Source organism: Lepisosteus platostomus, chromosome 10 (genome assembly GCF_059453375.1).
Source record: "Lepisosteus platostomus isolate fLepPlt1 chromosome 10, fLepPlt1.hap1, whole genome shotgun sequence".
NCBI classification, from domain to species: domain Eukaryota; kingdom Metazoa; phylum Chordata; class Actinopteri; order Semionotiformes; family Lepisosteidae; genus Lepisosteus; species Lepisosteus platostomus.
The window spans coordinates 7,255,206-7,283,198 of NC_142620.1; the positions used below are offsets into that span (position 1 = coordinate 7,255,206).

The 27,993-nt window shown below is 46.4% G+C and overlaps 3 protein-coding genes across 6 annotated transcripts in view; 2 read left to right on the forward strand and 1 right to left on the reverse strand.

The window, feature by feature from the left end:
- mnat1 (MNAT1 component of CDK activating kinase) overlaps positions 1–2,991 on the forward strand; it is a 47,140-nt gene extending 44,149 nt beyond the window's left edge. The window contains exon 8 of the mRNA XM_088647786.1: positions 2,395–2,991. Coding sequence (XP_088503912.1) covers positions 2,395–2,515 — 121 coding nt within the window. The 3' untranslated portion in view covers positions 2,516–2,991. The remainder of the gene's footprint in view (positions 1–2,394) is intronic.
- Positions 2,992–3,387: 396 nt separating this feature from the next.
- On the reverse strand, positions 3,388–7,088 carry trmt5 (tRNA methyltransferase 5). Its single transcript, XM_088647780.1, has 5 exons — positions 6,993–7,088; positions 5,680–6,314; positions 4,668–4,792; positions 3,722–4,367; positions 3,388–3,602 (listed from the first exon to the last, which is right to left on the reverse strand). The coding sequence occupies exons 1-5, from the start codon at positions 6,998–7,000 to the stop codon at positions 3,547–3,549; spliced, it is 1,470 nt and encodes a 489-aa protein (XP_088503906.1). The 5' UTR covers positions 7,001–7,088; the 3' UTR covers positions 3,388–3,546.
- A 98-nt stretch (positions 7,089–7,186) lies between these two features.
- Positions 7,187–27,558, forward strand: slc38a6 (solute carrier family 38 member 6). Of its 4 annotated transcripts, none has more exons than XM_088647783.1 (16): positions 7,187–7,459; positions 11,697–11,827; positions 12,641–12,714; positions 13,107–13,159; positions 14,254–14,293; positions 18,150–18,228; positions 21,099–21,190; positions 22,156–22,214; positions 22,328–22,399; positions 23,316–23,366; positions 23,619–23,698; positions 23,905–24,005; positions 24,508–24,632; positions 25,503–25,647; positions 26,109–26,203; positions 26,447–27,558. In XM_088647783.1, exons 2-16 carry the CDS (start codon positions 11,754–11,756, stop codon positions 26,528–26,530), a joined length of 1,224 nt encoding a protein of 407 aa, XP_088503909.1. In that variant the 5' UTR covers positions 7,187–7,459; positions 11,697–11,753; the 3' UTR covers positions 26,531–27,558. The 4 variants fall into 4 exon arrangements, with proteins under 4 accessions (XP_088503909.1, XP_088503908.1, XP_088503911.1 ...); XM_088647782.1 differs by having other exon boundaries at positions 7,187–7,455; XM_088647785.1 differs by lacking the exon at positions 11,697–11,827 and having other exon boundaries at positions 7,187–7,455.
- The last annotated feature ends 435 nt before the right edge of the window (positions 27,559–27,993 follow it).

Genomic DNA, 27,993 nt, shown 5'->3' on the forward strand with positions numbered 1-27,993 from the left:
CACAGAGGTTGTGATCTTGGAAATCTCCAACGTGGAAGACCTTGTGGTCTCTGTCAGGAACATCTGTGAGCACTTACATTAAACGCACCTAATACTATAATAGAGCCGCCCCTCGGCACAGCGTGAGAGCCGCGCGATGGGTATGGGGGTGAGAAGGGGGTTTCAAATTACTTCTTGCTGAAGATGCTGATCACACTGAGACTTACCGTTTTCTGCAGCAGCCTGTCAGAGTGGGCTTCGTTGAGAAGCACTCCGAATATGCAGGGCTTCTTTATCTTAATGTCTGCTCCAAGTCTCCACATGTCCTTGGCAATCAAATTTACTATCAGACAGGAATCTAATTTTAGGCAGCAAGACAGACACTAGATATACAAGGTTTTTGTTTTTCTGAGCACATAGAATCCATTACAAGCTGCAGTAGTCTGCATTAAAGTGTCCTTCTTCAAAAATCTAATGTGCAAGACTGCTTAACCAGAGATGTATGTGCAATAAAATCACTGAGTGATGCTGTCATGCTGCAGGTGTCTGGCACGCTTCCAAACCTGTTTGACTGGTACTGATGCTGCAGATTATATACTACCGTGTACACGGTAAAGAGTGTTATCATCACCTCCCACTATCACACTCTCAGGTGTGACAGTATGATTAAAAAACAGTCCAGTATTGAGTGTACTTTTCAAACCGACTTCTATATCACAGCTGGGCTGATTCTGCTGAATGCCCTGGAAGGGTTTCATAGTCCTGGAGTACCCTGGTGTTTTCTGTTCCAACTGAGCTCTTGATTACTTACGCTTATTGAATCTGTTCTTGAATAATAGGAAAAGATCAGAAAGTAGCCTTTATCCCAAGTCAAAAACTGGGCTTCAGAATCTCTCATTTCGATTTAATGCATTTAAATTGCAGTTTAAAACAGTGGATGTGTATGTCACTAACAGTGCTTGGAAGTGTTTGACAGCGTCATCACCACCTACGAATACGTCATTAATCAGTCTGATATATAGAAATCTATGGAAAGAATTTATAAGAGAAACAGGGCAACATTTCTTGGAAAATATTTCTGAAAATGTAAAAAAAAAACCGAGATGGTTCAGCTATTGTATTTAATCATGAACTTGGAATAAAAACCAGATTGGGGGACGGCAAGTATCTGCCGTTTTTGGCGTAGTTCTAGGCCCCTTTGGAGCAAGATATGAAGTTTGCCGTGTCTGTTTTTAACGCGTTGAGGCTAGCGGTAATCTGCAGAGGGCATTAGTTCACTGGCAGGCTGCTTGTACAGTACATCTCCAAAAACCGGCGGCTATTTCTTCACCTTTCTCTGGGCACCCAGAGCCTGTTATGTTTTCATTTCTTGTTGGCCTTCTCCCTGCCAGCCCAGATCCGGAGTTTCCAGCCCGAATGGCATCTCTGCCAGCAGAGCTCTTTAAAGCTAATGCAGTGGAAGGCTCAGCTGGGGGGCTCTGTGTAAGCAAAGCGTGTAAGAGATTTAAAGGAAGAGCCCATGTCAATAAGGGCGTCCTGATTGTAAGAGTAAATTAAAACCACCGTTCTGCGGGGAGCTTCTGCCACGAGAATGTACTGACCCAGAGACCATCACATGTGGTGTTCTTTAAAGGAGTTTTTGGTTTTGATGAGTTGTGTTTACACGCCTACGATTTCCAGTTTATGAATCAAAGTCATGTTGGCAAAACTCTGAATTTGTTTTCACATACTGTCGGTTATAATAAATTACAGTTTGAAATGATAGGAGGAGATTCTAATACTCTCTGCTGGTCTGCTTAACTACTGTCATGTCTAGAAAGCCTTGGACTATATATTGTTAGTGGTCTCTAATGAGAGCCATACTGTGCCGTGAATGTCTAACATGAAAAAAAAGACTGCTTTGCTATACTGTGGAGTGTGCTGTGCATATAACTAAAACCACACGAAGGACGGAGCAGAGAGTGCTCTGAGTGCAGTGAATAGTCTGACTGCCAGAGTACAGAGCAGAATGTGTGGTGTGCAGAATGGAAAATGCATCATTTCTGGAGAATACAGTCAAAGCAAGTATAGAATTGACCAAAACCGCAGCTGGAAAAATGGTTTCACAGAGGAGAATCAGGGGGGCTTGGAACATTCTCCGAACAATGCAAAATAAGGTCAGCAGTTTACTGTACCCTGACATGGGACAAAATAACCAGCTTTGACACGGATAACATACCAGCGGTGAAAAATGAAAATAAAAACTACAAATATCTCTCTCTTGGTTTGTAAGGCTGGTATGGATGGGTGATACAGCTACCAGGCAGGAGAAATGCGTGTTCATTCCACCATGCCTGCAGACTACACCTGTACGTCTGCTGCCTTGCTGTGCTGGAGTGAAAGACCACGCTGATGATGATCTCCCTGTGTTGGCAGGTACCTGAACCACGTGCGGGCTGCCTCCCCCCAGGATGTGGCTGGGGGCTACACCTCCAGCCTGGCCTGCCATCGAGCTGTGCAGGACGCCTTCAGCGGTCTCTTCTACTCAGTGCTTTAACCTGGGCCCCCTCCCTGTGGTGCCTGACGGAAGGCACTGCAGCCCAGGACAGAAGACATTAGAAAACCTTGTACACCCGTGCCTCATTATCGTGAAAAAAAGGGCAAGATGAATAATTGTCATGTAAAGATGTTTCTTGACTTTGTCATCTTGTGTTCTTACTGGGATATAAATAAGATAGCTTTGCATGGTAGTACCTGGTTTCTGAATCAAGTCAGCCATCTGGGTAGGAGCCCTCCTAATTTTTATTAGCCTGTAGCTGAGTGACCAGAAGCCACGAAAAGGATCTCAACACTGCCGGCCTCACTCAGGGATCACAGTGGCTGCAGCGACACAGATTCCCTATTGGAAGCTTGTGGATAGTAGCAATATGTTTGCTTGCTTACTTTACACAACGAGCGATTTTTTTTTTTACCCACCTAAGATGTGTATAGATTTTTCTCAAAGCTTTTATAATAAAAAAAAAAGAAACTTCATGAATGCTTATTTTTACAGTTCAAGGCCAGCTGGCTGTGCATGTTAATGTAGAGGTACGACCGTTGTGTCAAGGGTGTGTTACCCAGCAGTGAAACTTAAAGCACCAAGACTGTGAACCCAGGGGTGTGTGCAGTCCAGCTACCGCATGTGATTTCAAGTGTTAACGAGAGTGTTAACATGTGACTCATGAGACTTTGTGTCGTGTGCCACTGGGGTCCAATATTATGCAGATCAGTGTGTGCTCAGCATTAAGGGCTAACCTCTTCTAATCAGACATGGAATAGGTCATAAGAGGTTTTTCTGAAAACGTGAACTGTTTTGACAAGAGGATGATGTATGAGATACGGTCTGATTAGGTACTTCTAATTGAACCGTAACAGTATTAAAACAGCATATTCAAATGGATGGTTTAAGTTTATTTTAAAACACTGGGAGGCTTTTAAAAAAAAAATCTTCCTTCTGTGTGTCAAAACTGCAAAATTAAAAATGTACACCTCAGAACACGGTTTTCCAGAGGTTTAAACACTTCCTCAAACTTGAACGCAGTTCCGTCTCTACGCTGTCGGCTCGTCGCTCCTTGGCCGCTTTGGTGCTGGTTCATCTGGAGTCCCTGACAGAGAGAAAATGAATTCAGAACGGCAAGAATTGGGAACCCCTAGCTGCCAGGCAGTTCCTTCTCCCGGCTTTTGCAGCTGGGATCAAACGATTGGAAGGCCCAGAACACCTCACCTGGTTCTGGGCTTCTGGGTTTCTTGAAGAGCACCTCCCAGGGCAGGGGAAAGCTGATGCACATCATCTCCTTGTTGGGCGCCACATTGCGCACCGTGTGGACAGAGCAGCGGCCTTCCAGCGGCGTGCCGAGACTGGCGGAGGCCCTCTCTGTCACATCCCGCCGGGGGTCGTCGTGTTTGGAGAAGCCGTAGCAGTGGACGTGTGGCGGGCTGACATCGTCCGAGTCGGGTCCCTGCTCCAGCAGACCTTTCAAAGCGTCCAGGAACTCGAGGGCTAGAGCAGGCAGGTTCATGATGATGTGCACTCTGCTCTTCATCTCCAGAAGCCCGGGCAGCTCCTCCCTCAGCGGCCCCCCAATGAAGTCTCGCCCGTCCATGTTGAAGGTGCGCACCTTGCTGTCCGTCTTGTTCAGCTTGCAGTTGTGCTGCAGCCACTTGAAGGACTCGGGGTTGAGGTCGTTGGCGAAGACGCTGCAGCCTCTCCGGGCAGCGGGGATGGCGAAGGGCCCCACCCCGGCGAAGACGTCGAAGACGCTGTCCCCCCGCTGAAGCAGCCCCACGATCCGCTCGTGCTCCGTGCTCAGCCGGGGGTTCCAGTACACCCTGGAGAAATCAAACTCGTACGACACGTTGTTCTCTCGGACCTACGGGGTAAGGCACAAAAGGGCGATCATGTCACATGCAGTTCACGCTCAAGAAGAGTAAAATGATGTCTGCAGCACACATACTACTTATCATTGCTCGTATTGCTTAATGGCATCATAGGAAGCAAGCACAAAGGCACTCAAGTGTCAAATCAAAATAAAATGGAGATGCCCTGTACAACTGGAGTTACAGCCTACATCCCAGCTACACGCATGATAAGAGACCTCTGCATGGCTGCAGGAGTACATAGGCTTTCTGAATACAGCCTAATGCAGACCGCTGAAGGCTCTGTGCATCACCTTGGCCACCATGTTGCCATCTCCCGCCAGCACCTCCATCTGGAAATTCCGGTAAGTGGAGTCGATGGTGTTGGTTTTATTGACCACACAGGTCACACCTGGGTTCTTGTCCATTATGACTTGTCCTGTGAAAAAGAACATGAGTTCAACCATGCACCAGCAGAACCTTAACAGCCTTGACCATAATGTTATAAAGAAAACACGCAGTTGTCCCACAGACTTGTCCTTTCAACAAGTAATTGAGCATGTTTACCCAGTGAAAGTAGTATAGGGAAGTAAGACCTTAGCTGTTCCACAGTTTTACATTGGAGCCTTTTTGTTGTCAAGCATTTTTTCCAATTTTAGTCGGGGGGCAGAAACTTGAAGCATAGCAATCCTGGAATGATTTAATGTCTCAAAAGGCAGGACCCTGACCTTCACTGACATTTGCCTGCAGCCGTATCGCCCTGCAACTAATAACTGGCAGCCCACTGAAGCTCAGCAGGTGTGTGCCTGGCCAGTACCTGGATGGTAAAGCTAAGGTTGCTGCTGGACGAGGTATTAGTGGGGCCAGCTGGGGGCGCTCACCCTGCGGTCTGTGTGGGTTCTAGTGCCTCAGTATACTAACGGGGACACTATACCGTACAAAGTTGCCGTCCTCTGGATGAGATGTAAAACCAAGGTCCTGACTCCATGGTCATTACAAACCTCAGGGCATTTCTTGAAAAGAGTAGAGGTGTTACCCCAGTGTCCTGGCTAAATTTCCCCCTGGCCTTTACCAGTCATGGCCTCCTAATAATCCCCATCTCTGAACTGGCTCTGCTCTCCTCCCCACTGAGAACTGGCGTGTGGGGAGAGTGCTGGCGCACTATGGCTGCCGTCACATCATCTGAGTGGAGTGCCCAGAAAAGCGCTATACAAGTGTAAGTAACTATCTATTCACCGGTGAGCCAACTGCCCACCTCGGAGAAGTACATGGAGAGTAGAGTTTGCCCGCCTTCGGACGCGAAGGTTTGTCTTCAGCCGCCCTTACCAATGAGCTTCCTGAAGGGCAGCTGGTGGTCTCGCAGGTTGAGGTGGGCGATGTGCCCGACCCGGCTGAACCCCGAGGTCACGTCCTGGCCCGGGGGCAGCACGGCGCGCAGCACCTCGTCGCTCTTCAGGTGCTCGTAGGTCAGCTCCAGCTCGTACCGCAGCACCTCGGGGCTCACGCCGAGCCGCCTCAGGGCGTCCGCCTCCGCCTCGGGGAACGAGTCCGGGGAGGAGATGGCGGAGGGGTCCAGCAGCACCAGCCTGTGGTCCTCATCCTGCGGGTCTTCCACCACGCGCTTCGCTGCGGGCAGCTGCAGGGCCACCCTCTTCAGGGCCTTCACCAGCGGGCTGATGGCCTCCTTCCGCACGCGCAAGGCGGGCACGGCCACTCGCTTCCGGAAGGCGCTGCGGTCCAGCGTGGTCATGCCGCGCACCCCCGGGGGAGGGGCGAGCAGGCCGGGCTCGGCCTCGCCCTGCTGCTGCTGCTCCGGCATCGCCTGCTGGGCACCGCACCGCTGGGCAGAAAGGGCTGCGCCCGGGAATCTCGGGCACCTCTTAGCGAAGAGCCACGTCGGGGGCCTGGCTCGTCTCAGGCTCGTCTCTGCGTTGACAAAGGTGAAGATTCGACACAGAGCCCTGCGAAGAAAAATAAAGGCACACTTTCAGTCCTGGGATCGGGCATGCCGAAATGAAGGGATCAAATGCCCTTGTAGTTTTCATTCTTTTTAAAGCAGAACAGCAAAGGACTGGCAACTGTAACCAATTCCGTGGCGGGAGAGGCTGAGTTAAGAAAGGACCTTAGATACTTCAGACAAAAAGTACAAGTGCTCGGTTTGGCCCGATTAGGGGTGACAACATGAATCCTGAAAGAGCCGGCTGTAATACGGGTTGCGCTCCAGACAATGTAGAGATCATGTCAGGTTAAAAAAAGGCGAATATAGTGGCATATCACAGCGCTTCGGCCTGGGGTGAATTTCCTCTGCACCTCCTAATCTTTTTTTAGGGAGGCTTCACTACGACAGTGATTTAGCTTCCACCACACTCACCCCATTAAGCAGCTGAAAATAGAAGCCATTGACACCGCAAACTAACATCTTCTTATAATTTCATCTAAGTTTATGATTACATGACTATGAGAAAACATCTCACTGATTTCGAATGAAAAGCTTCAAGAAGAATTGATTTAGTCCAGATAATTTCTAAAAAAAGGAGGAAATAAGTACACAGGCGAGTTCAGTAGCTTGTTTGAAAAAAAAATATTAACAAGAATATTAAAGAATAAAGCATAAAAATGAGAATCTTTTTCACCCTTACCTTATCATTGCATCTCCTCTCGGGAGCCATGCGGATACGTGGTGACGTTATTTTCAGTGGCCGATTCCGTAAAGTGTGGAACTGAATTCCCCCCGCAATGATTGGTAGACAGAGTCCATCACCAGGGCAACCGAGGGCTTGCGTGACGTCTTTAAAAAGCGACGCCTAGGTGTCATATGACTGGTCAGCTGAGCCTGAGTGACTATTATTGTAGAGTTACTGCAGGGATTCACCAATGGTGTAAAGAGTAAAATCGCGTATCTTCTTGGTCCAGCAGACGATTTACTGTTATTTTATTTATAATGTGGGTTGGCGTTGAGAGTTGTTGTGTGATATTTTAATCTACGTTCAAAGGGCAACGATGAGTGACTATGAGAACTGTAATACCAGTGTCCAGACAGGCGTTGTAGTACGGATTGCACAGGACCCGGGAAATGGGGAATCCACACCTTTGCTGGGAAATGTAAGTAAGTATGTGATCAGTGATCATTCAGCTATGAAATAAAGACATCCCGAAACGTTACGGTAAGGTTAAATTCGGTAGCATTATAGTGTTCTGGGGTCTGGTCTCGACAAAAATACAGTATTAAGTGATTTATTTGTGTAATACAGTTTGGTGTTCCTGACCACAACTTTTGATATCAGTAGTATGCAGAGTGTATTGTGTTAAAGAGGTTTGAAAAAATGCTAATCTAAATACCTAAAATTTCACGACATTTAGCAAATGCGTAGTGTTGCACAACATTTGCTCTGATGTCTGAAAGAGGAACTTCACTGTGATTGCAGCCGGTTCAAGGCAGATTTGTGTCTTCCACGGACACAGGCATTAGGCCACTTTTCGTATTGAGCGACTGTGGTTATGGATCATTAAGAAAAGAAGCTCTCATCCTCACAATCATGCAGAAATAACAACATTAAGGCAAACTGTTAACGGAAACGCCTGCAAACAAGAGGAGTGCTCGAGACACGAGTGTCACAGAGGTTTCCCTTAGCAGTTTGTCTTAATGTTGTTATTTCTGCATGATTGTGAGGATGAGAGCTTCTTTTCTTAATGATCCATAACCACAGTCGCTCAATAACAAAAGTGGCTTAATATCTGAATGATGTGAAAAATTGTGCCTTTCCTTTCTCAATGTGCTGTCTTTTGTGTTCAAGGCTTTGGTAAGGGTTGAGTTACCTTGCATTCAGTGATCAGGGCTGGGATTGTTGTTTAAATGCAATGCAAATTGAAAGTGTTTTTTTTGGCTGTGGCTCCTTTCTCAGTTTCTCAGTACCCCTGTAAGTCAGGGTGACATTCGTGACGTGTAGTTTTCCCTTTAAATGCTCAAAACAATCCCTGACATACTCTTTCATCAACCTCGTGACTGAGACACCACTGCTTTCTGCACTGTTATCCTAATTTACAGGAGTTACAGTTGTGTAAGCAATGTTATCATTAGTAACCAAACCCACGTCAATGAAATTTGTTTTTTATGATTCAGAATTGAAATAAGAAAGTTTGCAGAATGGAAGAGGCTGGCTCTTGCTGCATATCTGTGAGTTAAGGGCCGCTAGAAGACAGAGGATTAAAACTATACCCCTGCAGAAGGGTTTTTCATAAGGACTGATTCTCTTGTTTTTCTGGGATTGAATATGGGCAAACCGTGCACTGGTTTGTGGAGGTGCTCAGGTTGAACATCGCAGGTCACCAGTGAGACCCTGGCTTCTCAGCTGAGGAGATATTCTGGGGAATAACGCAGTAAAGTCAAATTCGATACTTGCTGCTCTCTCAGCCACCTCCAGGAGCTCTGTCTGGACTCTCCAAGCAGTGGAACTTTATACCAGAAGGAATTTCCCTTGTGTGGAATCCTCTAGGCACCTACAGAATGAGAGCAGTACACATGTAGCTCAAGAACAGCTGTGTTTCAGTCCCACACTCTTTCCGTAGTTGAATTGCTCCTTTATTCATTTCACACTGTGGCATAAGAGCAATGCTGGCCCTGGATATCCCGCAGGTTTTCCAGGTCTCTTTACAGCAGCAGCACAGCACCTGGAGAGCTGGGACAAGCTGTCCTGTTTTCCCAGTCAAGTCGGAAACCAGCTGGCTAGTTTCCTTACACACCGGCCCTCCAGGATCAGGATTGCCCACCCCTGCATTAGAGAGTGGCAATGTGAGATCCCAGCAGACCTTCAGGATAGTGCCAGGCAATGCAAGTACTATCAAGGCAGGAGGTCACCGCCGTACCCTGCATGTGATGCAGGCATTGCAGAAACTTGGGATAAACAACTGTGCATCAATATATTAGCATTCATTAACTCTCTGAAATCCAATACACCTTTTGAAAGACCCCATCCAGGCTGGGCCTCCCAGCAGCTGCCGAGACGGCGATCAGTCCAGTGGTTGACGTAGTTTCGAGCAGCTGTGAGCGTTTGCGCAGCTGAGTGGGAGAGGTGTTGATCTGAGGAGCCTGCTGACACAGAAACGTGTGGCTTCAGCACAAGCCTGGAGGAGGAGGCGTGTTGAGTTTCATGGCTCGGTTGTTGAGAGTGCTTACTGGACCAGGGCTTCGTTTAGAAAGGGAAATGTGGGAAAAAAAAAAGAAAAAGGATGTTTTATAGCGGTGTATATAATTTCTACAGTACAGAGCTGAGTGGCGTTTGCCATGTCTATGTGAAATTGGAGTAATAGCAATAACCACTCAAAACATTTCATCTTTAAAAAGGATTCTAATGCTTTGTAAGGATTTTTAATGCCAAGCCATTCACTCCATGCATGTTTGAAACCTGTCCTTGCACGGTTAGATACATTTGGAGGGGATATATTTTCTCCATTCTGTGTAGTACCAGTGAGACATTGTTACGCATTTTGTTTTTTAGGCTGCTGGACAAATTCAGTGGTGTGGAGCTGAGCCAACAGCTTTAGAGTCATAAAACCCTTTGACAGAAGGAAATCGAGCAGATCCCACCATGCACATTAGCTGTTTTTGTTTCAGCCTATTCTGTTGCGAATTCTGTTCTGAATAATTAACCCTTTGCAATAAGCTGGTTCTTAAAGAAATGTGCATTTATTCACGGTTTCACACGAGAAGAAAAAGGTTACATTTCCTCTTAACAGAAGGTTGTGACCACCTAACTGGGAGATTTTGTAAATCGTGTTGCAGTATATGGCGCACAGAAACCTCGCTTGATGCTGTGGGGTTGGTAAGCAGTAACAGGATGGAGCAAAATACTGAGGTTTGTTACAGATCCCCTTCAAATGTACCTTTAGATCAGAGTTAAGTTTATTCCTAAAACTACACCAGAGTGTCTTTTAAAGCATCTCGCATATATTCATGAAAATGACCTTTGCATACCATAATGAATTTTAAATACTTGGGGTACTTCACTGGCATTCCTGTGCTGTATTTTTAGAGCCCCTGTAATAATTCATATCCTTTTCCCTTTAAAAGACTTACCTTTTGTTTGAACTGATTAAAAGCTTCCAGTGGGATTCATGGTGAAGACCTCATATCGGGTAGCATTTTAATAAGCCTTCAGAGCCCTGTTAAACCTGTTGGGGCTGGTCACTGCTGGCTGTTCCTCCAAGCCAGGTGGCCCGGATGTCTTGGATGTTTTCCGTTATGGATGCAGTTCGGAATTCCCTGGCCACCCCCAGGGAGGGGAGGCCCTGTCAGCTGGGGTTTCTTTTTAATTCCAATTCCGATATGTTTTTTTAATCAATACTTAACTCTAAACCCATTCATTTTCAGTGCCCATTGCTTTTATGATATAGGCTTGGCTTAGCTAATGTATTTTACAAGATGTATACATGCTGTCAATAAATATAAGATGATTATATACAGTAAAGAGTGCCTTTACTGTATACTTGTTGTAAAGTACTTATGCCATCACTAACTATTTCTTTGGAAACTTGTTTGGAAGATTCATATGCCATTAGGACGGTGGAACTAGTTATACATTATAATTGTTTTTTTTTTTTTGGAAGTGCAAAAACCGGAATCAAAACATAATTTTCCAAATCAGCACTAAAACACAGATTGCTATTTGCATGCAACCTTTTTATTCGGGTTGCTTAGATTCACTATTAATAGATTTCCTTAATTATTAATCAAAATTCCTTGGATTTGTGGAGCACTTGTCATCTCCAAGGAACACAAAAGGCTGTATGAGGAGGAGGGGACTACATCCCCTACTGACATGCAGCACCCACCTGGTCGACACACAGCGGCATTTCTGCCCCCTCAGCCCCAGTACACAGTAAATCAGGTGGAGAAGGGAGGTATTACTTCATCGATTCATAAAGGGAAGCCAGATTGTGGAACCCAAAGGACACAGAGGATAACTGTTAATTATAAACAGTGCCCTGGGATCTTTAATGACCACGTAGTGAGTTGCCAATGTTCCATCTGCAAGTTGGCACCTCCTGTGGCATAGTTTCTCCAGACACCATATTGGACTTTGGACTAAAAATCCTGGTACAGGGTTAAGTGCGCCTCCTACTGATCTGCCAACACTATCTAAAGCAGCCACGTGATTTCCTTGGAAGTCTCCAAATTGAGCACTGGCCAGGCTCCGCCTTGCTTGGCTTTCTAAGTCTGCTGAGATCAGGCTAGAGCATGGTAGTGCTGCTTAGCAAAGCAGTTAATCCGCAAGTCAGGATACTCTGTCAAGTCCGTGTGGCTGCTGCTTTAACAGCTGTCATGCTGATCTGTGCTCCCGGCGCAGGGACCCAGGACTGAGGCCTCTCCCGGAGCTTCCTTTGCCTCTTCCGTCTTCAACTTGATGAACGCCATTATGGGCAGCGGCATCCTGGGACTGGCCTACGCCATGGCCAGCACCGGCGTCCTGGGCTTCTGGTGAGAGACGAAGCAGGGCCTGGCCATTGCGGGGATCCTTCTGCTAGTAGTGCCGCTAGCCAGGTCGCATGTGAGAGCATGAGGATGGAAATCCTGAATCACTCCTTTCTCGAGGAGAGAGGAGCTCCCTCCAGTTCACTCAGGTTGTGAAACGTGTGCAGATGCAGCCTTACTCCCAAACGTTCTAATTGAACTGTTAGATTGATTTACAGCAGGGCTAACACCAGAAGCAAACTATTTGAGCTCTTTTATGAGCTGGTGCAATATTAATCATAGAGCCCATATAAATAAGAACCTATGCATTTATGTGCTAGCATGTCTGCATTTGTACCAATTCTATATACTGTATATTTAATGTGTACGGATGACCTAGGGGAGCCCCTATCTGTGTATGTGTCTTGGACCCACTAATATTCTAATCCAGGGCTTCTTTATTTGCTTATTTCTTCTGGCAGTTTTTGTTTAGGATCCCATAAGAAACAAAATGCAAACCCAATGCAATGTGCAAGGTCTAGGTAATGCAGGAGGCAAAGAAAGTCTTAATGTTTTAAGCCTTTTTTTAATCATATGCTGCACTAGCCTCACACATATTTGATAATATTTCCAAATTCTTCTTTTCTTTCCAGGATGTGGCGGAATATGTGTTTGGGGCACTATCCCGTCTCTTTTGCAGAAAATGCCAATTCTCCGATTGTCAGCTCAGTCTTCCCATGGCTGAGGAGCAGCCTCGTCTGCCTGAGGGTGTGCTCTTTCTGACGGAGCCTTTTACCCTGCCCGGGTTTTTACGGCCTGTTTGTTTTGTTTCGTTCCCAGCATCCTCCTGCTGCTGGTTGCCAGCCTGGCCTCTTACTCCATCCACCTGCTTCTCAAACTGTGCGACCAGACAGGTGAGAGCTCGGCCCCCTCATTCTCTGGCCTCCGTCTCCACGCGAAGGGCTCCTTCTCCGCAGAGAGGCAGGGGCTTTTTAGAAGCGCTTCCCTGGATGTATCTTCTGTTCTGTTTCTGCAGAACAGACTTCCAATTTTAAACCGTATTTCGTTATAATTGTCCGCAAGGAGTGTGGTCCTCTTGATAACAATGCAGGATGTTTCATCATCCACTTGATAAGCTGCCTAAACATCAACCCGACAGACCAGCTCTAATCCGTGCTTTCTGTCTGCACTTTGGAATGCTTTTACAAATATGTCATGGCAATCCAGCTTCTGAAAATGTCTACATTGATATTTACAATAAAACTCCCTCGTTGTGCAGAAAGCTTGTTTTTCGTCTTTCCTGCAGCTGTCACCTCTTATGAAGATCTAGGTTTCCGTGCCTACCAACGTCCCGGGAAGGTGAGTGCATTCCAGCTTTGAAGGACAGTCCAGATGTGGAGCCTGCGGGGTGCACTACTCTGAGAGGGGGTATCGCCCTCCACCCAGTGAAACAGCAGGAAGCGGTTGGGTTTTACTTCCTTATAAAATGGGATGCTGTATATTATTAATTGGGAAGTCCTGGGTCCCAGTGTTGACACATAAAGTATAATGGAAGGAAAAGAGTGATGTTCCCATCTAATTATAAAAATAAATATGCTGATGCCTTGGCCTTTACTGCTTTGTCACAATAGGATTTTGTAACATAGTAAAGGCAGGGATATTCCTCTGGCATTCTGACGTTTGGTGGTAGGACAGTCCGATGGCATAACCCCATGAATTCATTGGTTGTGAGTTCAAATCGTGATGTATTCAACATGTTTTGACTTGGTGAAAAGATTATAATGAATCGCCTGGTAAGTCAAAAATTGCCTCTTGGCAATAAAGAGTATTGGTATGGTATAATCGGGTACTTTATTTGGATGACTTCATTAAAATGCCCAGGTATCTAAACTAGTCTAATCTTTTTGGATAAAAGCATAAGCCAAATTCATTAATGATATTAAAATACTGCCTAATGGGATGAAAAATTTGTGCTATCACTGACCACATCCAGTAGTGTATCCTGGGCTTTTAAGGAATGTTTTATCTCTTGAGTTTTTTTTTTCCTATTTTCATGGTATTTGACCAGTAAATAGAGCTTTCAGAGGATGGCAGTGGTTACCATTGCTGCCTCACAGCACTGGGGCCCGGGGTTTAGTTCCTGGGGTGTGAACTGTTTATCTGAGTTTTATATGGTCTCCCTGTGTTTGTGTGGGATGCTTTGTGCTCTCTTTTCCTCTCACAGGCATAACGCATACTGGTTAATTGGTTAAGGTTAATTGGCTTCTAGAAAAAATGGCTAATTTGGAAGAATTGCGTTCCATACAAGAATCGACTTTTTGTGCATTATGTGTTGTGCATTTTTACCAGTTTTATATATTTCGTGTGGCACTGCTCTGTATTTGCTGAGCAACAGAATTGTTTTTTTCGGATCTGTTTTAGATTATAATCTCTTATGTGTTTGCTCTTTTTAGATACTGGTTGCAAGTGCCATACTGATCCAGAACATTGGAGGTGAGACCTTGGATATACCTTCTTTCTGTATCTCTGTTGTGCACCCCAGTGAAAAAGTTTTGAATTTAATTTGAAATGGTAATTATAAAATTTACCCTTAACTCTCAAAAATATAAGATGGAGACTGCTTTTAAAGAGTTTAATATTTGGTCTTGGTATATTGAGGCAGAGAATAACACTGCCTTTGGAGTGGCAGTCAGGGGTTTTAGTTGGTAAAATCATATTTATTTCACTGGCAGTCTAAAATATACATTGTCCAAAGCTTTGCCACTCATTAGTACATTTTTCTGTGACTTAATGTGGTTACGCACACTTTAGAATGAGTTGGTTTGGTTTAAATACATGTGGAGAATCCAGAATGGTAAAAGTTACTATTGTATGTGCTCAGAAAAAAAAAACAAGTAGAAGATTTTCCTTCTCAATGTGTTTCAGAGTGATATTAATTACAATGTATAGTAAAGGCTCTGGATATTTTCTCTCTTGAGTTATTTTTTCTATTTTCATGGTTTCATGGTATTTGACCAGTAAAATACTGGTCTCCCTGTGTCCGCTCTGTTGTCCACAGACATGCTGGTAGGTTAATTGGCTTCTAAAGAGCTTGGCCTTGGTGCGAGTGCATGTGTGTTTGTGTGTTTGTGTGTTTGTGTGTTTGTGTGTTTGTGTGTTTGTGTGTTTGTGTGTTTGTGTGTTTGTGCGTGCGTGCCTGCGTGCCTGCGTGCCTGCGTGCCTGCGTGCCTGCGTGCGTGTGCTCTGCAAAGGACTGGTGTCCCATCCAGGGTGTGTCTTGCTCTGCGCCTGTTGCTTTCAGGGATCGGCTCCGGCTCCTATATTAGATTAAGCTGTCTAATCTAATATAGGGTAGAGCCTTAAAACTGAAATCTTGATGTTCTCCCTGTGCACCTTCTGAATTTTTGCACGCTGAGCACTGACCATTGTCGTGCCGGTGTACAAGGACCCTGGCAGCCGGATAGCTCACCCTTGAGAATCCAGCCCAGAGAGCCATGGGTGTCCACTCCAGTGCCCACTGCAGCCCACAAACACTTCAGGCTTCAAGTTTCACCACATTGTTTTCATTCGTAAATCCTGATCCGTTTCCATTTCATACCGGAAGATAAGGTCTCCGTACTCGTAGACTTAAGTCTATGGGCCGTTAGTGTCTAGGTTGAAGGTTCACTAAAAACCTGACTGCACCAGCTTTGCATGTTGTATACACTGCAATGGATAATGTTTTCAGCAGGCCAAGGAAAGAAGCATCTGTTAAATGAAACACCATTCGTTTTGACGTTTTGATTTAAACCAGGCTGAAGTAAACTTTTTTTATTTATTTTACAAATGGGCTTTATCTTGTGGTTAGAACAAAAAAAAAACCTGCATTGTTGATGGTGGATGGGTATCGGAATATAGACGGAGCACAAGATGCCTGTCCAGCAGAGGGCGCCCTGAGCGCCATTGCCCCCAGTGCTAGGTTCATCCCAGCAGCTGCAGGGGGAGCTGGGCCACTTGTATGGATTCAGGGAGACACAGCGAGGAGAACTGAGTGAGAAGCAGGTTCTCTGCAAGACAGAGCACTCTGTTTTATCCCAGAATTCCCAGAGCTCATTTATACATGCCATGTCAACATCAGGAAGTATATTCAACCAAAGCTAGAAATTGTGTAATTAACCAATTTCTCGTAATTTAGGGTGCAATTAAGTAATAGAAAGATCATTAGAACCGAGGGACGGCGGTCTTGTTGGAGCACTCTGGGACCAGGACTAAAATCCCTGCAGGAGGGGAGGGGCGCCACCGACCAGACCTCAGTCTGTTCCCCTGGGGTACACATCCCTGCTCGTTAGCCATGGGGCTGATTTCTAATTAACTCAGCTGGAGTTGCAGAGCTACTGTACCTGTGTGAAAAGACCTGCAGCAGCATCGAAAGAGCCAGGCCATGCCTGCCTTTGGTGTATTCGATTTTAAGGTGATAACAATCTTCCTAGAAATTTTCAGCTGGAAGCAGTTTTATGGTCTTGGTGAAATAATTATCTGCTTTGTCAGAAACTGAGATGAGATAGACGTACTTGATTGTAGGCTTTAGTTGTTGTTTTTTTTCCCCAAAAAGAGGAAACTCATGAAAGGCAGTGTTGTGTTTTAGGTACGGCAGAACTCGTGTATGGATTTTTTGTTTTTTTATCTTTTCCTTTCTTATTTTTCTTCTGTGTGAATATGGATGGGTTCTCCAGCAGTTGCTGCTGTGTGCCTATTTCTGTATGACTGGAAGGAAGTGACTAAAGGTAATGTCTTGCACACCAGATAACAAACATGCTGTTTTTTCAAGATTGTTACTCTAAATTTATCATGCTTGTTGAAGTCAATTGACATTTTGTAAATTTCCAGAAAAAAATCCTGTTTCTTTTACAGTCGATTTTGTATTAGAGGCTTATTATTATGATTTCAATAGAGTGGTGCATGCCCCCCAAACCGCAAACAGATTGTTGAGGTTTACTGAAATGTCCACACTGATAATAAGCAGATACAGCAGGAACAAATGTGACATGGTCTGCATTATTTTGGATTTGTGTTACATAGCCCACTTCGGGGAAATTAGAGGGCTCGGTTATAATAATGTCAAGCTCAGTCTGGATTCAGCGTTTTTGTTCTTAAACTGCAGTTTACATCACCTCTGGTTTTTTTTTAACAGCAAGATTACTTGCCTTTTATAGCAGCTCTGTATAAAAGATGAATGATCCAAAAGTAATGGCATGTAAGATCAGGCTTGCAAGCGTGAGAGAAACCGTGCAGACTTCTCCTTCAAAGGGAAGAAAATCTATTAATTGTTCTATTTTTTTTGTTCAGATTCAAATGGAAGTTTTTTTTTTTTGTTTGTTCTGCTTTTTCCCCCCCCCATGAGCTGACAATATGAAACTCCACGGACGTGATAAAACTGATAACGGAAAGGTGCTTCTTTAAATCAAGGGTTGTGGGATTGTGGAACAAGCTGCCCAGCCACATTGCCGGATCCTGTCAAGAAACAGCTGGATGCCATCTCTGAATCAATTAGCGACTAACTGCCCAACAAGCTAGATGGGCTTGTTTGTAAGGGTTCTTATGTTCTTACAGCCCAGCTGTTTCTTTTTAAATTGACTAAACAATTTTTCTGGACACTGGATTAACTAGTCTTGTAGGCTAAGAAGCTTTTAAATACCTCTTTAGGCTCTGAAGCCAGGTTTGGGGGGAATTCATTTCAGGCCCTGGTCAATCAGACCGCAGGGAGAACGGTGACCTCACCGCAGTTCTCCTCTCTGTTGGTCCGCCCCACTTTGTGAGCACAAAGAAGTGAATATTTCCTCGGTGTTCTGACCTAGCAACTGGTTCTCATTTATCGGTGCTGTAGGTAGCAGTCAGTTTCCATTAATGTGTTTAGCCCATCTGCGCACAGAGTGAGCCCTGTTCTCCGGGCTCTGGGAGAGCGCTGTGGCTGCCTCTTTCCTGCTCTGCTTTGTGGGGCTCAGTTGACAGGATGTCAGTGAAAGCCTCACCGATCAAGTTACCAAGGGTCTGGAAAGAAAAAAAGAATTGCATATTCTGGTTGCCATAGCAAGAAATACCTGGATTAATGCTGAGGAGCGTTTCGCGTCTCAAATTGAAAAGGCTTTACTTCTGGATTTAAAATGTCCGGCTAATGTCTGCAATGTAATACATCAAGCTTACGGTAGATTTCCTAAATTTGCTGACCAGCTTCGTAAATAAAGTGCTACGCGGCTCTTTCCTTGAGCAGAGCTTGTCCGACTTTACCCTGAGTCACGACCAGCAATGTATGCAATTGACTGCATACATTCGCACCTATTAAATCTGTATATTTTCTTATTTCGTCCACCAGCCATGTCCACCTATATGTTCATCATCCGATTCGAGCTCCCTGCGGCTGTTGCCAGCTTCCTGCCTGGAGACCACAGCTGGTATGTCAAACTCTGGCCTGACAGCTGCCAGTCCTCTTCCTGTCTGCGCTGGCCTGCAGTGCTGCGCCAACGCCACAGACCAGGGGCAGACGAGCACCATATCCTTCCAATCCATCCTGCTGGCCGTCTCCTCCGCTGAGCGCACGAATTCATCATCAGCCCGCTCAGAAACGGTGGGGGAGCCGGTTGTGGGGAAGTCCTGCACCGGAATGGACTGGAAGGCTGGGTGTTGCCAGAGCAGATCTTCCCCCGGTGTGGGAGACCAGTGACAGAACAGTGACCCTCGCCTGCCCTGCCCTGTGCCCTTCTCTTTCTTGTCACCTGTTTTCTCTCATTCTTCTCCTTGGAGAACAGAGCGCGGAAGAGTCTTTTTTTTTCTGCGGTTTTCTGTCTGTCGCTGCAGGACAATGAGACTGCACTCTGCGTAACTCACAGAGCTCATAACTCTATGTATGCACCTAAAAGCTCTCTTTATTTCAGTTTTAAATAAGTGCTTGGAACAGAAACCAACTGTGACATGCTGCCCTTTACAAGAGATTTCAAATACGCAGCTGAAAAATTACCCAGGTCCAATTTTTAGCATCTTTCTGGTGTAATATAACTCACTCTGTGGATAATCCATGCTTTTTAAACCTTTTATTATAAAATATAGAGCACCACTGGAGGAAATTTCTGTCTGATAGAAAACATGTATCTGTCTTCGTCAGTATAAATGAGGATTATTTTTCTCGAACTAATTTCCTTTTGAAAACTTGTGGTGAAGCTGAATTCCTAGAATGTAACTTTCTTTTGCTGATTTAGCGTGAACTGTTGCTGCCGAGTATGACAATTAATCAAATTTGTCGGAGTCGGAGCCATCTCCAAGCAGCTGTGCTCCATTAAGTATTTTGCCAAAGCTGTTGCACATGTGCTTGAATTGCTAGAATTTTTTATCAGTTTTGCCATTATAATTTCTGTTTGTGTTGCGTAAAATGTCACTCAATGAGCAGATTATAGGAGATTACAGTCTAGGTGTCCAGTTTTGTCATTTGTCAGTCATTTTAAGTGCTGTTAAATGATATTTGCATACAGAATATTTGCATTTTTCCGTTTGTCTTTGCGAGGCAAAGGTAATTTTGTTGAGAGGAGATGGGGCAGTGTTTGTCAGCACTCTGTTCCTGGAGTCTTCTCTTGTACTTCGTGACTGAGCCCTGAAATGCTTTCGAATGCCCAGCAATACAGTAAATCTGCTTCAGAGCATGACAATCGTTCAGTAGGGAATGTCATGTTCATTTACAGCTCAAGTGTTCTTTTGGTCACGTCTCATTTTAAAGCTTGTTGTGAAACAAATCAGTCTCAGGTCTCTGCATGAATGGTTAAGACAGCCCTCGGTACTTGTTGTCAGTTGGAGTGATGTTCTGAGTCCAGGTCCAAGGCTCTTTAATGAGGCAGTAATGAAACTAAATTGGAGATCGTCTGAATAGATGGTGTCTGTTGTGCATCATATTTGACAGCCTGGTGTGGTGGGTATGTGTGTAGGAATATGCTGCACTGTTATTGCTTTCCTCCCAAGCAGAATGGATTTGCAGGGTAGCAGGGTACGCCATCTTACTGTGCACAGACTGTGTGGGACAGTGGCCATGGAGTCTGTGCACCGGACAAACTGACAGGACTCCCTACCCAGTCTGCGCCCTGTTGTGTGAATGTCTCTTTTTCTGGGTCTTCTGATGTGCTATATTTCATGCTCATTGAGTACTTGCTCAATGCATTTAGCTGTGTAGAAATACTTGTTGATAGGTGAAATAAGTCCCGGTAGGTAAAATGACAACCTTGAGCGAAAATACCAGCCATGTAGCATATATTTTAAAATAAAAGTGTAATGAAACTTGTGAAAAAACAAGGCAGCGAGAGGAGATTGATGAGTTACCGGCTGCCTGACAGTCCTGATGCTGTCAGCTAATATAGCAACACAGAAGCTGCGCAGCTGCCAAACAGGGGTCACTTTGTGTGGTGATGTTGTCGAAGCAGGTGCTGCTGATGTACAGCTACACATAAACAACCCACAGTGCTTTGCCCCCCTGCCTGAGTCCGGCGAGGCGTGCTCTCCACATGTGTCATCCTGTCAGTCTCCCTCCTGGAATAAATTGCCGGGCCATTCCTCAATAAGGAAAATATTATCTGGCATTCTAGACATCTGACGGGGCTGTTCGTTTGGCAGAATTAAGCTGTTTGCATGTGAATTACATAATTGTTATGGTTTGTGAGTAAGCTCTTAATTTATAACATATGATGAGCTGTCTCGCTGCATTTAGGAATGAAATTAAGACAAATTTTGGAACAGCCTGCTTCCAGTTAAGCACTTGGAGTAGGAATGGCTAAATTCCGCCGGATTGGTCACACAGCTAAAGGGCTTCAGAGATATTAGATGGTACCAGCCACAGCATGTCCAGGACCTCACTGATATTAGAGGAACAGGCAAGCCTGGGTTTAGAACAATATATCCTTTCAGTGTTAGGTTACAGCTCCGAAAGCAAAGCTGGGGTGACTATGCAGATGTGCCAAATGGCATTTTCTACTTTTCTTCACCCATGTAATGAACAAGAAGCAAACGGGAGGTCAAATGGGCAGTGAGTGGGAGGCAGCATGGCAATAAATAGAGGATTTTTCACTTGGCACCCCAGCTCATTTGCCTGATTATCCTGGTGTGCGCCAGTCCCACCTGGCAGCGACAGCGAGGCCTATGGCTGCCACCCGTTCCCACTGAGACACCTGCTTTCCCGCGGGACTGCAGTGGGGCGGTCAGGGCCGCGGAGAGCTCGGACTGGGTAGCAGTGGGCGAGCCTCTGTGCGGGAGAGCCCGGCGCTGTGTTCATGTTCTCCTGTGATGGCAGGGCCTCGGGCTCGTGGTACCTGGATGGCAGGATCCTGCTGCTGGTGGCGGCGGTGTGCATCGTGCTGCCTCTGGCTCTTCTCCCTAAAATAGGTGAGTCGCTCTGAGCAGGCCAGGATACATCACATCGCCTGGCGTGCGAACGGCACTAGTCTTATCTGGAATGTTTGCACAGTTTCCAGGCATATTGCTGCTTACCAAGTAAACATATTCAGATGCCAGTTGCTGTTATCGTATTACTCGCCCGACGGTGATGTTCATTTTTTTTTACCCACAATTTATTTTCGGGGGGTGGTGGCCTGGGCGCAGTTGTCTTCCCTTTCCTCTCCTTTCATCAGCAGTGACTCCAAGACGCCCCCCCGGCTTAACGAGCCGCCGGAGGTCCCCCGAGATCGCAGATCTCTTTAACCTTTGCTGCGCCTGGAGAGTGCGGAGCAGCGGGGACTTCCTTTGTTTCCAATAAACGCCTTTTACAGCTCCTTCTCGTCTGTCAGTGCTGATTGCCGTTTCCCCTCCTCCTCGGCCTCAACACAAACAAGCTGTATCAGGAGCAAGAAGCCCCGCTTTGGGGGTGAAACTGGGGTGGCAGTGAGCCGTTTGACACAGCATTTCCCTGATATAATCTCGCTAAAAAAGTGGTATGAATAGCCATAATTACTGTTTTCATCGTTGTTGGCTTTCTGCGAAGTGACGGGTGTTAAAAGCCTGGATTTGCTTCTGGCTGGAGATACTCTGAGGTGTCTGCCTCAGAGCCAGGGTTCGAGCCCCAGGTGTAGTTGCAGCCTCCTGCACTTCAGCTGACAATACAGCTCTTGCACTACAGCAGCTGTGTCTGTGTTGATGAGGATGTGGCTGAGCTTTTGGGATTCTTTACCCTTCTTTCACCACTGATGATCCCTCCTGTGAGCTGCACTAAAGTCCCAACTTGCTTAATACATGGACTTAAATGTGCAGGTGCTCTTCTGTTCTGTTCTGTTCTGTTTGTTTTTTTTGCCTGTGTTTGTGTTGGCAGCCGGGCTGTGGTGAGTGACAGGTGGCTCCTCTGTTCTTGTCCGCAGGGTTTCTGGGCTACACCAGCAGCCTGTCCTTCCTCTTCATGGTGTATTTCGCCGTGGTGGTGAGTGTGCCCTCGTCCCAGCATCCCCGTGAGCGGTGCCCTTGCACGTGCTGCTCCCTCTCTGCTCTCTGCCCAGCTGACGCAGGGGGGGGTCTCCCTTTGTTTGCGCGCAGATCGTGGTGAAGAAGTGGTCTGTCCCCTGCCCCCTCCCGCAGAACGCCTCGCTGACTCTGGGCCACACTCAGGTAGGGGAACCCGTTGCCGCCGCCCTGGGCATGCGAACGCCACTAGTCTGTGGTTTAAAACCCTTTCGCGGCGCAATTTGTCCGTGCTTCCTGCTCCCAGGTTTGGTGCTCGAGCAAGAAAAATCGGCAGCCATTAGACAGAGGCTGTGATGAGCTAGTACAGCTTCCTTAATGAGTTAAAGCTGAGTCTATCCTCTGTTCCCTTACACATCCACTGTACGCTGCTATGAGACAGGCCTCTTCCTCGTGTATGCCCGGAGGAGGCTGGCACTGCCAGGAGAACAGGGATTTCATCCTAAGGCAGAGAGAATTCCCACTCGCTGCTCAGAGCTGGCTTCCTCTCCGGAGTCAGGATCCATTTTTGTTCTGGATTGCCAATTTGATTACCACTTCCTTCTCCAAATTGACTCCCGCGTCCTGTTCCAATTTGCATTTCTTTTAATCAGGTTGAGAAGCCAATGATTTGAACTGGAACTGAACCTGGAACTGATTTAAAGGGAATGGGAATCTACATGGAAATTCATTTAAAAACTGGCTCTGGTCACCCAACTTCCCCCCCCCCCCTCCCCACTAACATCACCTCCCCCCACACTAACATTACCTCCCCCGACACACCACAGTCATCCAGGGACTACAGCACACAGACAAGCAGGATGTGACCTCTGACCTGTGTAGGTCAGAGGTCAGCATGGTTCCGAAGCTCTCTCAGCCCCGGAGAAGAATGTTCATGGACTCTGTTGCAGTCTGTGTTTCTCTGCAGCCCTCATTCCTCTCATGTTGGAGAACAAAACCTGAATGACTATTCCCTGTTGTAAAATCATGCTTGCTTCGAAAGTGATGTAATGACTCTTAATGTTTTCTGCACAAACAATATAAACTTTCTGGCATCCTAATGTTTCTATTTGTATTTCCCTAGTACCCCAATTCCTCTGATTGCATTCCAAAGCTGTTTGTCATTTCCAGTAAGGTAGGTCCCAGTGGTGATACAGTTAACGTAAGTGGATTTCTGTACTTCCCCATCCTTGTTAGACTAGGTATCGGCAACATAGAAGAGAAATAACAATGCCTTTGTTAAGTTATGAAGCTAGAATGTAACCTAGTGTGAAAAGCAGCAATGTGCTTCATATTCCACATGTCAGATGTGTGTGAAAGGGCCCTGCAGCTGCACGTCTGTGTTGGGTTAGCGAGCAGCAGTAAGTGTGCTGTCCTTGTGTTTCAGAGTGCCTACGCTGTGCCCACCATGGCCTTCTCCTTCCTCTGCCACACGGCTGTGCTGCCCATCTACAGCGAGCTCCACAGGTCAGTCCCGGTCCCCTGGCCACGGCCTCTGATCTGTGCTGCAGTGTAAGGCTTGGCCATTGGCTTTCTTGAGGAATTTGGGCAGCTAATCGTTTTTTAAATAAAAAACATTCTAAATGTTTTTAGATGTTTTTTTTAATTGGCCAGCTGTACTGTAAGGGTGTTTACATTCTTATTCGATTTATAGGCCTCCCTTATTGTTTTAGGCCTACAAAGAGACGGATGCAGAATGTGGCAAACACGGGCATTGCCTTGAGCTTCCTCATCTACCTGCTGTCGGCCCTGTTTGGGTACCTTACCTTCTACGGTAGGTGTGGTCAATTTACCCCTGTGAGGTGCAGTGAAATTCTGAGGTCTTGTTCTTTGAGCAGCACACTCTGTCCATGCCTGTACTGGGTAACGTGTTCCCAGGGATCAGAGTTATATTTTTAAGCATCTGTCAAAAACTCAGCCCAGTACCTGGATGTTATTCCTGCATTTAGATTTGTTGAAATGAGAGGCAGGCAGTATGAATATTGTTTCTCAGCTGTTCTACGTAACTTGGTATTTGTAACTGCAAACGTATGTCTGTGTAATGTGTGCATGTAGTGGAGCTTGTGGGTGGGAAATCCTGACTATCCAGTACAATATTGCAATAATTGATCCCTAATTGCTTAATTGGCTGTCCTGCTGAAAAAGCCAAAGCAATTAGCGCCTCATTGCAAATAAGATGAGTTGTACTGGAGGAGAGGGAGGAGAAGTGCCCATGTCGGCCACCGTTAGTGCCTGGGTCCTGTCCGTGGAGCTGCAGCGCTGCCTGTCTCTCCCAGGCCGCGTGGACTCGGAGCTGCTGCTGGGGTACGACCTGTACCTCCCCCACGACGTCCTGGTCATGACCGTGCGCCTCGCCATCCTCCTGGCCGTGCTGCTCACCGTGCCGCTGATCCACTTCCCGGTGAGTGCTCCGGCGCTGCCCGCTCCAGGGGCTCCAGGGGCTTCCCGGGGGGGCAGCAGGCGCCCCGGGCGGGTCGCAGTCGGGGTCCCGGAACCCCCGGCAGAGCTGCAGGCCGGGTCAGGCGGGAACGCTGCGTGCGCGTCTGTGCGCGAGCAGTCGATCCGCTTCACCGCTTGGACCCGTACCTCTCGGGCATGAACTGGGGGCCTGCCCTCTCGGTGCGTCATTGGAGAGTGGAGAGCAGAGTGGGACAGTGGAGCAGACACTTCCCTTCCTGCAGCCCAGTCTGCCACTCGGGTTGACCGTGTGTGTTGTCGTCACCTCTTTCTGACGCCCATAGACTCGCAGCTTCATTGCTGCCCGTATCATTTTACATTTGCCTTTCATTGAAGGCTATTTCCTGTATGCATCTAGCTTTATTCTGCTGTTCCCTGCTTATTTTTTTAAGCTGTTCCTTATTTACTCATTTCCAAACCACCCTAGTCATTTCCACAGCAGGGACACTGCTTGCGTCTGCTGGCTTCGTTTCTGGTCTTAAGGCATTTTCATGACACCAGTCCATTGTCTAGTCGGTAGTCTTATGGATTGTATTTGCGCTGGCCAATTAAAACAAATGGTCACTGTAAAAAAAAAAAAAAAGTTACAACAGCCAAACAGGCCATTTAGTTGGATGATGGAATTTTATTTTTCTTAAGAGGGGCCATTTTGTAATTTTCTAAACAAAGGTGGGTGTGCTAACCTTTGAAGTTTTCTTTAACACAATGCATCCTGGGACTCAGTGTGTTTGAGCACAGCAGTGGACCAGGAGGAATGCATTTTCACAGAGGAACCAGTAGGGGGCGCGGTTTGCCTTATCGCTGTCTTTTCCAGGCCAGAAAGGCTGTGACCATGATGCTGCTCTCAGGACGGCCCTTTTCTTGGCTCTTCCACTCCCTCATCACCCTGACACTCATCGGGATCGTCCTGCTGCTCGCCATCTTCGTGCCAGACCTCAGGAATGTCTTTGGAGTTGTGGGTAAGGGCCTGCGTTTTTTGCAAAGAACCCCACTAGGAGCTGTCTGTTGATCTTGGAAGACAGCTGTAAGAAAAGGACACGTGAGCATGCAGTCAGGCCCTGCATGGAACAATTTCAAGAGACTGGGCTGTTCCTTTTTGTTAGAACGTTGTTGCGCATGTATTATCTCCCTGCGAGGACTGCTTGTTTAAGGAGTGTTTGAGCAAGGCAGTACCTTAGAACGTCAATCCACATTATAATTAATAATAATTGCTTACACTTATATAGCGCTTTTCTGGACACTCCACTCAAAGCGCTTTACAGGTAATGGGGTCTCCCCTCCCCTCCACCACCACATTACTATGGCAGCATTGCCTATCTGATGGTGGGCTTCCTTTTTGTCGAATTTCTTGACCTCTGGAAAGCAAAATACTTCCAGAATAGCTTTCTGAATAGCTAATGGCTCTGTGTGTCTTTTGCAGGATCTACAACCTCCACCTGTCTGCTGTTTGTGTTCCCAGGGCTGTTCTACCTCCGGATCAGCACAGAGAACTTCAGGTCTCCCCAGAAACTGTGTGTACGTAGCGCACAGGGCTCCGATGCTGGGGTTCGAATTGGCGTTTTTCAAAATTTGGCGCAGTGTTTCTATACAAATCTAAGTGTATTGGTACACATTTATTCATCATGTCTTAACACTTTGATGCTACATAATCAACTGGATTTTGCACTGCTAGATTCCAGCTGTTGTGTGAGAAGGCCTGTTTGAATGAGAGAAGCTCTGGAGACTGACCAGCCATTCTTCCTCTCTCTCTCCTTCCAGGCGCTGGCCCTCCTGGTGTTCGGAGTGTGTGTGGGGCTGCTCAGTCTCTGTGTGATCGTTGTGACCTGGGTGGAGACCCCCTAGTGTTCATGGACCCTGATCTTCTGCTGTGGGGATCTAAGCTCCGCTGCTGGAGGGTGGAATTCAATCTCAGGTCCTGGGATACATTCTGGAGAGGGAGGAATCCCTACATCTGAAAATCCCTAGATCTGAATCCCTTAGAAAATAGCACCGGTCCCAGTACTGATCCTTGGGCCTGGATTTATTATGTATTGGGCTCCTTTGTGGAGGATATCTGTAAGGATCAGAGTATTTTAAGATCCGGATTTAAAACATGTTTTTAAATGGTGATGACATCTCTCCCTTGCCAGCTTTTCCTGTATAGATGCTGGAAATTATTCTGTATCTCAGTGCTCAACCAAATCTTCTTGAAGAGCTCATTCAGGGATGTTGCTGTTGATTGCAAGTTTTTGTGTAATCCATGACTGGACGTTTGTCTAATACAGCATCCAGTCTATTACGAAGAGAGACACCACCTGGTTTATTATTGATTTGGCCTTTTAAATGCCATGTTTTATAATTTGTACCTCAGGTGATATGTTTTTATCCAAAGGCTGACCTTTTAAAGTGCAATTTCCATTTTTCTATCACTTTTTTTTTTAAAAAATCAGAGGGCTAGTCTATTCCACAACTTCTGCCTGTCCTCAGCTGTTCTGGGCTTGTGGTCACCTGGGTGACCCTGGGGAAAACTGCACCTTGTGTACTGACCGTTTGTACAACACCCCTCTTCACTGCTACCTCAAATATTCCCGGTGTGCAGCATTCCTGTTACACGTCTGCATTTAATGATTGCTGGTTTAGTTTTTACAGCCAACTGGACAGAGAGGAGATGTGCTGTCCATTATATTGTGACTCTCACTCTAGGGTGCTTAAATTTCACATTGTGAAACCAAAAAAGTAATTACACTCGTTCAAAGGGTTTTGTTTTGTTTTACAAATGTTTACAGTTGTAATGTTTTATATTTTTGCTTTGGATCGTGATTGTTTCCATGAAGGGAAAAATACTGACAATGATTACGAAAAAGGGAATAAATAATGTTCATATTACACACCGTTGGCTGTGGGAATGAATATTATTTAGAGAGCACTTACAAGAAGGGCAGTCCCACAGGAATAAACCTTGGCCTGTTGAATAACCGTGTACAGTGGAGCCCCGAGCATCATGTCTTCAGACTGTTAGCGTTGCCCTTCTCGGTCACCTGGGGTGACGTGTGGTGTGGGTCACTGTGGCAGTGTTAGTGCACATGGGAGAGCCCCCACGTGGCAGGGCTGGGGGGTACAGTGCGAGAGCCCCGAGGGGGGGGGACTGGGGGTACGGTGTGAGAGCCCCGAGGGGGGGCGAGTGGGGGTACGGTGTGAGAGCCCCGAGGGGGGGGTGAGTGGGGGTACGGTGTGAGATTCCCGAGGGGGGGTGAGTGGGGGTACGGTGTGAGAGCCCCGAGGGGATGAGTGGGGGTACAGTGTGAGATCCCCGAGGGGGGGTGAGT